General features: G+C 37.7%; 2 protein-coding genes across 8 annotated transcripts in view; one reads left to right on the top strand and one right to left on the bottom strand.

Annotated features, from left to right (window-relative positions):
• LOC127831777 (uncharacterized) overlaps positions 1–13,616 on the bottom strand; it is a 216,552-nt gene that overhangs the window by 70,528 nt on the left and 132,408 nt on the right. The window lies entirely within an intron of this gene.
• The window catches only part of LOC127831652 (zinc finger protein 829-like), a 36,741-nt gene that overhangs the window by 19,535 nt on the left and 3,590 nt on the right, over positions 1–13,616 (top strand). For all 7 annotated transcript variants that reach the window (XM_052356673.1, XM_052356693.1, XM_052356682.1 and 4 more), the window contains 5 exons: positions 2,005–2,287; positions 4,691–4,819; positions 6,578–6,709; positions 11,026–11,255; positions 11,628–11,779. In XM_052356673.1, coding sequence (XP_052212633.1) covers positions 2,005–2,287; positions 4,691–4,819; positions 6,578–6,709; positions 11,026–11,255; positions 11,628–11,779 — 926 coding nt within the window. The remainder of the gene's footprint in view (positions 1–2,004; positions 2,288–4,690; positions 4,820–6,577; positions 6,710–11,025; positions 11,256–11,627; positions 11,780–13,616) is intronic.

Below are 13,616 nucleotides of genomic sequence, written 5' to 3'. Positions count from 1 at the left end.
CTCGTGCCAGCAAAAACAACACATTGACAGGTTGTCATTTTTGACAGTTCTACTTACACTTTCATTTTGTGATATCAAACTATTAACAATTATGTGGCTGAGAAAAAATATCGCCATTGCTTTTTATGCCCCGGGTAGGGTGGCCTATATCAGTTGAACTGTCAGTCAGTCGGTCAGTGTGTCAGTCTGTCCGTCCGTCCGAAAACTTTAATGGCCATAACTTTTTTAATATTGAACATAGCAACTTGATATTTGGCATACATGTGCATCTCATGGAGCTGCACATTTTCAGTTGTGAAAGGTGAAGGTGAAGATCATCCTTTAAGGTCAAATGTCAAATATAAAGCGTCTGTCTGTCTGTCCGAAAACTTTAACATTGGCCATAACTTTTTCAATATTGGCGTGCATGCGTATCTCATAGAGCTGCACATATTGATTGGTGAAGGTCATCCTTCAAGGTCAATGGTCAAATTTTGCAATATTGAAGATAGCAACTCCATATTGGGCATGCATGTGTATGTCATGGAGCTGCACATTTTGAGTGGTGAAAGGTCAAGGTCATTCTTCAAGGTCAAAGGTAAAATATATGGCTTCAAAGCTGCGCAGCAGGGGGCATTGTGTTTCACAAACACAGCTCTTGTTTAATATATTTTCTGCACATTTCTTAAAAAACTTACACTAATACACGATTTTCTTCGTTAATTCAATCATTCCTGACAGACTTGTGTACATATTTTGCTTACATTTTGACGCGCGTAGGTAGGACCGCATTACCGCTTCCGAAATGTGTATTCGTACTATTGCCTTCGAGGAACTTATCTGATGTTTGACGGAAAGGGTCGAAAATGTGCGAGTGTGGGTCCAGTTCCCACAGGTTCTACTTTCCCGTTCCCCCAATTTTTTTCTGTACCTAAAATTTTTCGTACTCAATTTTTTTTCGTACCCAATTTTGTTTTCATCCCCAATTTTTTGTTCGTACCCAATTTTTTTCGGTCCCAATTTTGTTGTTCCCAAATATTTTTTCGTACCCAAATTTGTTTTCATACCCAAATATTTTTCGCAAAATTTTTGTACCAAATTTTTTTTTCGTGGTAGGGTGGCATATAGCAGTTGAACTGTCAGTCCGTTTGTCTGTCTTTCTGTCTGTCTATGTGTCCGTCCGAAAACTTTAACATTGGCCATAACTTTTGCAATATTAAAGATATCAACTTGATATTTGGCATGCATGTGCTTCTCATGAAGCTGCACATTTTGAGTGGTGAAAAGTCAAGGTCATCCTCCAAGGTCAAAAGTAAAAAATTACAATCAAAGGGAAGTAGTAAACTTTAAAAGGGAGATAATTTCTAAACCTGCCAAATGATATATTGAAATTTTATTTCAAAGCGGCGCAATAGGGGGCATTGTGTTTCTGACAAACGCATCTCTTGTTTACCTTAGCTATATTCCTCTTGATATGTAAATCTCAATAGCATGTAATGATTGTTGATCCAATGTTCATATTTGTTCAGTTCCTTAAGGGTATGTATTCCTCTGCAGCATGCAACTTTTGCAGTATTGAGGTTAATAATACTTAAATCCCTTAACCCTTTCCCTCTCAGCTTTGTGAAAACAGCATAAAACCAGAACAGCCTGTGAGTAACTTGCAGTCTGTCCAGGTTTTATGCAGTTTGCTGCTCATCAGTATCCAAGGTTTGGAAATGAAGCCTTAACACTTGAATCTAGTAAGAATGTTTTTAATTAAATTTGATTTTCAATAGGACTACACACTCATCAAAGTGACTATAATTATGAGTGGTAGAGGGTCACACTGGGTCTTAATTTTAGTAGATCAGATAACCTGAAAGAAACTTCTCAATGAGAGTGTCCCTAGAGGTACCATATGCATCTAAACCTGGTTTATGGAATGCTTTGTTAAAAGCAAGTCTATGCAAAAGTGTTGGCCATGCAGCCTGTACAGGCTAATTTGGAATGACATTTTATGCACATGCATGTTATCTTCAACAGCATGTCACCCAAGTGGAGGAGGTGGACAGCATAGTGGAGGAGATGGGGGTGTCCAGCTCGGGCCTGAGGTGCCAACCTCAGGTGATCACGCTCTACTCCAAGCCCAGAGGGAAGGCCCTCTCAGGGATCCCAAGCTCAGTCATGGATCTGAATGACGAGGAGGGCTCCTCACATGTGATCATTCAGGAGATAACCCTGCCAGAGGGGATGACCTTGGACCAGGGGCTTGTGTTTACAAACCCCACTGCAGACATGACAAGAAAAGTCACGCCCAGAGGAACAAGTAAGCCAATTCTTATTGTGGTTTGTTTGCTGTTATCTGTTCTTTGTCAGCTATATCTTCAAAATTGATAATAATATATTTGTGTATGTTAAAATTGTGTTGTCAACCTTTGCATTTTTAGCGAGGCTGTTTTCGGAGAAAACCAGAGCTTTTGTCATAGCCTGCTCGTCCGCCGTAGGCGTCGTCCTTAAACTTAACATTGGCTCTAAAATCAAAGTGCTTCCACCTACAACTTTGAAACTTCATATGTAGATGCACCTTGATGAGTTCTACACGCCACACCCATTTTTGGGTCACTAGGTCAAAAGTCAAGGTCACTGTGACCTCTAAAAAAAAAAAAAATCTGACAAGCTTTTGCAGCGGAGCATGGCACCCATGTTGCGGTGCTCTTGTTATGTAATGTAGCCACTTTTAGCTCACCTGAGGCTGAGCACATTATGCTTAAGGTTAGCTTTTGTAATCAGCCTTTTCTGTAGTGCGCCATAAATTGTGCATCATCAACATTTACCTTGTGAACATTTTAGAGGCCTCATTTATTGTCAAATCTTAATAAAACTTGGTTAGAGCATATGTCTAATTGATAACTTGGCCAGGTTAGAAAATTGTTGCCTTTTTGTTGGAAAAACTAATCCACCAGAGGCCGGGACAGTATTCATTACATGGATATGCTGAAACTGGGTGAATACTATAGAAGTCTCATTTTGTGTCCTTTCTTTTTGATTCTAATGATATCTGCTGAGTAACGCAAATGGTTGTGGTCCGGTAAAAACATGGCTGCGAGGGGCAGAGAAGTTTACCTTATAATGCAATAGGGAATCTCTGTGACCCTTTGAACATTCTTAAACTAAAGTTGCAAGTTTTGTCCAATCTTAATAAAACATATCAAGAACCGTTGTTGTAAAAGCTGTGCTGAGGTTGAAAACAATTACATTTTTTGGGGAAACCTGGTGGCCAGGGTGAAAGTCATTTTTCCTTATATGGCTCTTTTGACACCTTGTGAACACTCTTAGAAGTCACATTTATTCCAATCTAAATATGAATCTTCATTCTTGCTCAGATTTTAAATAATTATGATGTGTCAATTGAGTTTTAAAAGGTTTTGGTTTATCGAAAAACATGACTTCAAATAGATGGGGCAGTTTTCCAATCAGTGCTCCAGCTAGGCCTAAATGGAAGGGCGGCCCGCCCTGCCCTTCTGAAACCCCGCTCTGCCCGTCCGAAGCCCCACCCTTATAATTTTTATGCCCCCGGATAATGATCTGGGGCTATATTGTTATTGGCCTGTCTGTCATTCTGTCACTCTGTCATTCTGTTCCAGAACTAGTTTTGCAATAACTTTTGCAATATTGAAGATAGCAACTTGATATTTGGCATGCATGTGTATCTCATGGAGCTGCACATTTTGAGTGGTGAAAGGTAAAGGTCAAAGGTCATATTATATGGCTTCAAAGCAGCGTAAAAGGGGGCATTGCGTTTCTGACAAACACATCTCTTGTTTAATCTCTTATTACATTGTTATTAATTTATTCCTTATTGTACATTGTCATTTATTTATTCATCATTGTAGACATTTTATTTGAGTGATTTAATAATAATGGAAATAATATATCCTAAGTATTATTAATAATATAACAATTTATATGCACCAGGGAGCATTCTGGATACGACCACACACTCGAAAGTGCCCTTTTGACAAAATACTGCGTGCTTAAAAGTGCCCCTTTGACAAAATACTGCGTGCTTGAAAGTGCCCTTTTGACAAAATACTGCGTGCTTGAAAGTGCCCTTTTGACAAAATACTGCATGCTTGAAAGTGCCCTTTTGACAAAATACTGTGTGCTTGAAAGTGCCCTTTTGACAAAATACTGCGTGCTTGAAAGTGCCCTTTTGACAAAATACTGCGTGCTTGAAAGTGCCCTTTTGACAAAATACTGCGTGCTTGAAAGTGCCCTTTTGACAAAATACTGCGTGCTTGAAAGTGCCCTTTTGACAAAATACTGCGCGTGGAAGGTGCCCTTTTGACAAAATAGCCCCCACCCTGCCCTTTTCAAATCCTAGCTGGAGCACTGATGGAACTCGTCAAATATTTATTTTAATGATTTTTCAGCTGCGTTAAAAATGGTTGCAAGTCAAAGCAAGGTCAAAAAACACACTTGATGAACATATGACTCAACAGCTGCTTAGATTTGTGTAGTTCTCACTTGAGTCTTTTAAAGGGCCTTTGTTTTTAATAATTAGCCAATTTCTCAAGTACCTTACTCATCATATAAATATATATTTTTTTACCACCCAGTATTTGCTAAAATGTGTTGCCTACTTTGTTGATGTTAAAAGCATAATGACTTTTCTGAGTACAATTAAGCAAGGTACTGGCTGTAGCTGTGGTCCTCACTCTGCTTTCAGTCAAGCCTGGTGACAAGATCCACAAGTGCCATGTATGTGGGAAGACATTCAAACAGGCCCAGAGCTTCAATGGACACTACCAGACACACTTTGGAGCCAAACCATATAAATGTGATATTTGTAATGCAGGTACACACAAATATGGATACTCTTTTTATCATTACTTGCTACAACAATGAAATGTGTCAATGTTGCTTGTTTTATTTACGCTTTGTCAGTTGTTCAAAAAGCAAACAATTAGTTTCTTTTGGACAGATGTAAATTCTTGTAGGTCTATCAAATTTAAAAAGAAAATAAGAAAATAGCAAAATTGAATATGGCTGTCTTTAAAAATTGGTGAATGAATTTGAACAATTGGATCGTTGAAAGTAGTTTCTTTTTAGGCGGCTTTACATCCAAAACAAATGCTGTAGCCAATTGCTCATTAAAACAGAAGATTGAATATCACAATATGGCTTTCAAAGGACATATAAGTATTTTAATTATTTTTATAATAGAATGTACCCAAATATGGCTTTCAAAGGACATATAAGTATTTTAATTATTATGTCCCCCACTATAGTAGTGGGGGACATATTGTTTTTGCCCTGTCTGTTGGTCTGTCTGTTGGTCTGTTGGTCTGTCTGTTTGCGCCAACTTTAACATTTTGCAATAATTTTTGCTATATTGAAGATAGCAACTTCATATTTGGCATGCATGTGTATCTCATGAAGCTGCACATTTTGAGTGGTGAAAGGTCAAGGTCAAGGTCATCCTTCAAGGTCAGAGGTCAAATATATGTGGCCAAAATCGCTCATTTTATGAATACTTTTGCAATATTGAAGATAGCAACTTGATATTTGGCATGCATGTGTATCTCATGGAGCTGCACATTTTGAGTGGTGAAAGGTCAAGGTCAAGGTCATCCTTCAAGGTCAGAGGTCAATTATATGTGGCCAAAATCGCTCATTTTATGAATACTTTTGCAATATTGAAGATAGCAACTTGATATTTGGCATGCATGTGCATCTCATGGAGCTGCTCATTTTGAGTGGTGAAAGGTCAAGGTCAAGGTCATCCTTCAAGGTCAGAGGTCAAATATATGTGGCCCAAATCGCTTATTTTATGAATACTTTTGCAATATTGAAGATAGCAACTTGATATTTGGCATGCATGTGTATCTCATGGAGCTGCACATTTTGAGTGGTGAAAGGTCAAGGTCATCCTTCACAAGGTCAAGGTCATCCTACAATGTCAAACATCATATAGGGGGACATTGTGTTTCACAAACACATCTTGTTTTTATCATACATTAATACAAACCAGGCATGGCCACATTTTTCCAGAGGAACTAGGCCTGACAATGCATTTTCCCTGCGTTTTAACCTGCTCACCTTGCAATTTTTGATGCCGCAAAAACATTCTGCTGATATTTTACTAGACAAATGAAAAAATATACTTGATTGAAAAATTTTGTTGGTAAATTTTGGCTTCTCTGTTGATCATAAATTAAACCATTTATTTGACATTCAGAGAAATTCAGTTTGTTATCTAACAGTCTTTTTTTGTATAATTTCATAATTATCAATTAGTTTTTTAACAGCATCATCCACAAATCAAGCTCATTCTGCAAAGACAATATATACAATTATAATTATTGTCAAAACTAAGAAGGTGTGTTTTGTTTGTTGGGAAACTTCTTTGAGTTTGTGTTGCAGGAACTATAACATTTGAAATAAGATTTCAAAGCAGGAAAAAAACAACTTGCGAGGCAGGTGGAGTATTTTTTAATATTTTACTCGCAGAAAGTTAAACCTAATTACAGTGGACGAGTGGAGGCTTGAATGCCTGATAGAAACATTATTTTCCTTGTATTTCAATGCATGTTATCACTGTGTTATCTTACAGGATTTACCCTGAAGGCTGCTCTAGTGGCTCACCACAGCATCCATACAGGCATCAAGCCTTACTCATGTGCCCTATGTGACAAGGGCTTCAGGAGGAAGGACGACATGATGTCCCATCTGAGGACACATACAGGTGAGGCCTTGATTGTCTTCAGGGATCTGCCTAGCAACCATATTGCTAACATGTCCTTACCTTGCAGAAATAATCCTTTGAGGCTAGCTCTGGGATATTGGGGTTTAATGCATTTATGTTTTGTGTTGTCCTGATTAGCCTCTGCAGCCCATACAGGCTAATCATGGACCATACTTCACACTCTTATTATCCCCCGCCATAGGCGGAGGGATATTGTTGTGGCGTTGTCCGTCCGTCCGTCTTTCCGTCTGTCTGGCACGTTTGTGTCCGGAGCCATATCTTGAAAGTGCTTTTGCGGATTTCATTGAAACTTGGTTTGAGTATATATATATGGATAAGAGGATGATGCACACCAAATGGCATTGTATACCATCTGTTAATAACGGAGTTATGGCCCTTTGTATATTGAAAAAATGCTTTTTTTAATGTCAAATAATAACACTTTTGTGTCCAGAAGCATATTGGCGGGGGATATCAATTCAACGAATTTGCTTGTTTTACTAGGCTTATCATGGACCATACTTCACACTCTTATTTTACTAGGCTAATCATGGACGATGCTTCACACTCTTATTTTACTAGGCTAATCATGGACCGTGCTTCACACTCATATTTTACTAGGCTAATCATGGACCATACTTCACACTCTTATTTTACTAGGCTAATCATGGACCATACTTCACACTCTTATTTTACTAGGCTAATCATGGACCATATTTCACACTCTTATTTTACTAGGCTAATCATGGACCATGCTTCACACTCTTATTTTACTTGGCTTATCATGGACCATACTTCACACTCTTATTTTACTAGGCTAATCATGGACCATACTTCACACTCTTATTTTACTAGGCTAATCATGGACCATACTTCACACTCTTATTTTACTAGGCTAATCATGGACCATACTTCACACTCTTATTTTACTAGGCTAATCATGGACCATACTTCACACTCTTATCTTACTGGGCTAATCATGGACCATACTTCACACTCTCATTTTACTAGGCTAATCATGGACCATACTTCACACTCTCATTTTACTAGGCTAATCATGGACCATACTTCACACTCTTATTTTACTGGACTAATCATGGACCATACTTCACACTCTTATTTTACTAGGCTAATCATGGACCATACTTCACACTCTTATTTTACTAGGCTAATCATGGACCATGCTTCACACTCTTATTTTACTAGGCTAATCATGGACCATGCTTCACACTCTTATTTTACTAGGCTTATCATGGAACATGCTTCACACTCATATTTTACTAGGCTGATCATGGACCATACTGCACACTCTTATTTTACTAGGCTAAACATGGACCATACTTCACACTCTTATTTTACTAGGCTAATCATGGACCATACTTCACACTCTTATTTTACTAGGCTAATCATGGACCATACTTCACACTCTTATTTTACTAGGCTTATCATGGACCATACTTCACACTCTCATTTTACTAGGCTAATCATGGACCATACTTCACACTCTTATTTTACTATGCTAATCATGGACCATACTGCACACTCTTATTTTACTAGGCTTATCATGGACCATACTTCACACTCTTATTTTACTAGGCTCATCATGGACCATACTTCACACTCTCATTTTACTAGGCTAATCATGGACCATACTTCACACTCTTATTTTACTGGGCTAATCATGGACCATGCTTCACACTCTTATTTTACTATGCTTATCATGGACCATGCTTCACACTCTTATTTTAATGGGCTAATCATGGACCATGCTTCACACTCATATTTTACTAGGCTAATCATGGACCATACTTCACACTCATATTTTACTAGGCTAATCATGGACCATGCTTCACACTCTTATTTTACTAGGCTAATCATGGACCATGCTTCACACTCTTATTTTACTAGGCTTATCATGGAACATGCTTCACACTCATATTTTACTAGGCTGATCATGGACCATACTGCACACTCTTATTTTACTAGGCTAAACATGGACCATACTTCACACTCTTATTTTACTAGGCTAATCATGGACCATACTTCACACTCTTATTTTACTAGGCTAATCATGGACCATACTTCACACTCTTATTTTACTAGGCTTATCATGGACCATACTTCACACTCTCATTTTACTAGGCTAATCATGGACCATACTTCACACTCTTATTTTACTATGCTAATCATGGACCATACTGCACACTCTTATTTTACTAGGCTTATCATGGACCATACTTCACACTCTTATTTTACTAGGCTCATCATGGACCATACTTCACACTCTCATTTTACTAGGCTAATCATGGACCATACTTCACACTCTTATTTTACTGGGCTAATCATGGACCATGCTTCACACTCTTATTTTACTATGCTAATCATGGACCATGCTTCACACTCTTATTTTAATGGGCTAATCATGGACCATGCTTCACACTCATATTTTACTAGGCTAATCATGGACCATACTTCACACTCATATTTTACTAGGCTGATCATGGACCATACTTCACACTCTTATTTTACTAGGCTAATCATGGACCATACTTCACACTATTATTTTACTAGGCTAATCATGGACCATACTTCACACTCTTATTTTACTAGGCCAATCATGGACCATACTTCACACTCTTATTCTACTAGGCTAATCATGGACCATACTTCACACTCTTATTTTACCAGGCTAATCATGGACCATACTTCACACTCTGATTTTACTAGGCCAAATATGGACCATACTTCACACTCTTATTTTACTAGGCTAATCATGGAACATACTTCACACTCTTATTTTACTAGGCTAATCATGGACCATACTTCACACTCTCATTTTACTAGGCTAATCATGGACCATACTTCACACTCTCATTTTACTAGGCTAATCATGGACCATACTTCACACTCTTATTTTACTATGCTAATCATGGACCATACTGCACACTCTTATTTTACTAGGCTAATCATGGACCATACTTCACACTCTTATTTTACTAGGCTTATCATGGACCATACTTCACACTCTTATTTTACTAGGCTAATGATGGACCATGCTTCACACTCTTATTTTACTAGGCTTATCATGGACCATGCTTCACACTCTTATTTTACTGGGCTAATCGTGGACCATGCTTCACACTCATATTTTACTAGGCTAATCATGGACCATACTTCACACTCTTATTTTACTAGGCTAATCATGGACCATACTTCACACTCTTATTTTACTAGGCTAATCATGGACCATACTTCACACTCTCATTTTACTAGGCTAATCATGGACCATACTTCACACTCTTATTTTACTAGGCTAATCATGGGCCATACTTCACACTCTTATTTTACTAGGCTCATCATGGACGATACTTCACACTCTTATTTTACTAGGCTAATCATGGACCATACTTCACACTCTTATTTTACTAGGCTGATCATGGACCATACTTCACACTTTTATTTTACTAGGCTAATCATGGACCATACTTCACACTCTCATTTTACTAGGCTAATCATGGACCATACTTCACACTCTTATTTTACTAGGCTTACCATGGACCATACTTCACACTCTTATTTTACTAGGCTAATCATGGACCATACTTCACACTCTTATTTTACTAGGCTAATCATGGACCATACTTCACACTCTTATTTTACTAGGCTTATCATGGACCATACTTCACACTCTTATTTTATTAGGCTAATCATGGACCATACTTCACACTCTTATTTTACTAGGCTTATCATGGACCATACTTCACACTCTTTTTTTACTAGGCTTATCATGAACCATACTTCACACTCTTATTTTACTAGGCTAATCATGGACCATACTTCACAGTCTTATTTTACTAGGCTAATCATGGACCATACTTCACACTCTTATTTTACTAGGCTTATCATGGACCATACTTCACACTCTTATTTTACTAGGCTTATCATGAACCATACTTCACACTCTTATTTTACTAGGCTAATCATGGACCATACTTCACACTCTTATTTTACTAGGCAAATCATGGACCATACTTCACACTCTTATTTTACTAGGCTGATCATGGACCATACTTCACACTCTTATTTTACTAGGCTAATCATGGACCATACTTCACACTCTTATTTTACTATCTGTTTGTAAGAGGTCCATTCTTAGCAAAAATGCAGTTTAGGCAAGAAGGGTCATCCTTATTTAGCCTGTACAGGATGATGTAAAGTTTCATACAATGACCAATATAAAAATTAGACTGATCAGCCTGAACATACTGTATGCTCGTAAGACCTTCTTGATTTCAAGAGATATTGATCAATTTTAGGTGAGAAACCATATGAATGTGATATCTGCGGCAAGAAGTTCAAGTACCGCAATCAGATCCCGAAGCACAAGAGGGGTCACACAGGGGAGAAACCGTATGAGTGTGAGACGTGCAAGAAACGCTTCACCTCCAACATCCACCTCACCAGACACATCCGCACACATACAGGGGAGCGGCCATACAAGTGCACCGTCTGTGATAAAGCTTTCACACAGTTTGGTCATCTTCAGGTGGGTTCACGCTTTTTACTGCTCAGATACGCATTTTGACACGTTTGTAATCGTTTAGAAGATGAAATTTCATTTTAAAAAAGTCTTAATAGATACAAGTTTTAAACGCTTAATTTTCATTCCTAAGATACTGATGAACAGCAAACAGCATAAAACCTTAACAGCCTGCTATTAGCTACAAAAAAAGACAATGTGGTATTCACTTTTAGTTACCAGCAATACTAACAGTTGTCTCCCATGGGGTAAAATACCTCCTATATTAATCATTAAACTTTGTTAAAAACTTAATTTATTTAAAATGACTAGTAAATCTGTTTATAGAAATAAATACCTGTAAACAGAAGCATTTATTCCGACACTCTCTGGTTACAGGCTCATACCCGTATCCATAACGATGAGCGACCCTTTGAGTGCACCGTCTGTGGCAGGAGGTTTAGAGAGAAGAAGGTGATGAGGCGCCATGAGGCACTTCATACAGCAGAGAGAAAGTTCATATGTGCCGTCTGCGGCAGAGGATTTCTTAGGTAGACACACCTAAGTATGCACAAATGGGACTTATGCATTATGCAGCTAGGGTAGTTCCTGACCAGCCTGCGCAATTGCACAGTCTTGTCAGGAAGTATTGTGTCCCCTTTAAAGGCATGTAACGTTTTGTGGTCTCATTAGCTGATAGGTTAGCTCCTGACCAGACTGAATTTTCGTATGATGTGGCCCATGTATGAATAAACATGCAGCGTCTGACTTACTCACAGTAGTCACAATATGCTTTAATAATTCTTTAAAAAAAAAAGTAACTGTTAAGTCTGCATGTTAAAAGCGTTATATAGAACTCATAATCGTCTAGGTGAAATGAGTGCATATGTGCACTAAGATGTAACTGTGTCATTCCTCCTGTAATGTTTAACTTATTACTGTAACTGCACAATCATGATATGATGTGTTGGTGTTACAACTGTCTTCTTTCTTCAACTGTCAAGGTCACCCTTAGAGGTCGAAGGTCAACTTTGGCCGTAATACAGCTTGTGTTGACAATAACTTTCTCAATCAGCATCCAATTTACAAATAACTTGCCACAACTGAGTTGTGTCATTTGTACTAACGGTCTCCCTACTTCAAATGCAAAACTTAAAGGTAAAAGGTTAAATTAAGCCATAACAGAGCATGTCCAGTCTGTAACTTTATCATCATGCAATATTTAAATCATTGAGCTGTACAAGAAATGTTTATAGAGTGTTGAGTGATTGTGTCATTTATAACAATCTCCAACATTGAATTTTTACCCTCCACCATAGACTGAGGGATATTGTTTTGACGTTGTACGTCCGTCCGTCTGTCTGGCACTTTTGTGTCCGGAGCCATATCTTAGAAGTGCTTTGGCGGATTTCATTGAATCTTAGTATGAGTATTTATATGGATAAGAGGATGATGCACGCCAAATTACACCATCTGTTAATAAGGGAGTTATGGCCCTTTGTATCTTGAAAAAATGCTTTTTAATATTAGCTTAGAGCTTTATCTCCATTAACACATGAGCCAGAGCCATGAAACTTGCCATAGTTGTTCTCAATCATCTGGGGGTGCTTTACATTCAACACCCATAATCCTAGGGGCTAAGGTCAAGGTCACATATTGAGGTCAAAGGTCACAAATTTAATGAATTATTCATTATTTAGTCATTTCTTTACTATGCATCAAGGGATTCCGCATTTTATTGTCTGCAAACCCAACACAGTTACAAATGAGTTTAAAAAAAATTAATAAAAGGCAAAGCCCTTCACTTATACCTTTTTTTTTAGTTCTACATCCATCCATAAACACAATTTATATGGCGGGGGATATCAATTCAACAAATTTGTTTGTTATAAGTTACCAAAAAAGTTCACAATGTGCAAAATGCAATGCATGTGTATGGTTCAGCTTGTTAAGTCATTTAAAGCAGTGTTGCTGACATGCATCTAGTTTTAATAAATGTTATGATTATTATACTAATACCCTCTGTATGTCCATTGGTTTGTAACATGTTTACCTCAATTCTGTTTATTGAATGATAATGTTGTCTCAAGGACAAAGGCAGACTAAAATGTTTTAGTAGTCAAATTTGTGTCTAATCAATGTTTCCTTAACCATGTGAACGAGTTTAATGAATGATGAAATATGTAGGTCATTAACAATGAGTCAGTCACACTTTCTCAAGGACATGCACTTAAAGATTACACGTTTGAACCTCCATTTTTATGTCTTAGTCTATGTGGTCCTAAATTTTAACCTGAATGTTATGTCCACTGCATATCTTCCGTGCTTTTTGAAGTTGTATCAAGACTATAAGTATTTCCATTTTTACAAGTTTTGATTTATTTGCTG

Source organism: Dreissena polymorpha, chromosome 1, assembly GCF_020536995.1.
Source record: "Dreissena polymorpha isolate Duluth1 chromosome 1, UMN_Dpol_1.0, whole genome shotgun sequence".
Taxonomy (NCBI): domain Eukaryota; kingdom Metazoa; phylum Mollusca; class Bivalvia; order Myida; family Dreissenidae; genus Dreissena; species Dreissena polymorpha.
This window is presented reverse-complemented; position numbering and strand designations above follow the sequence as displayed.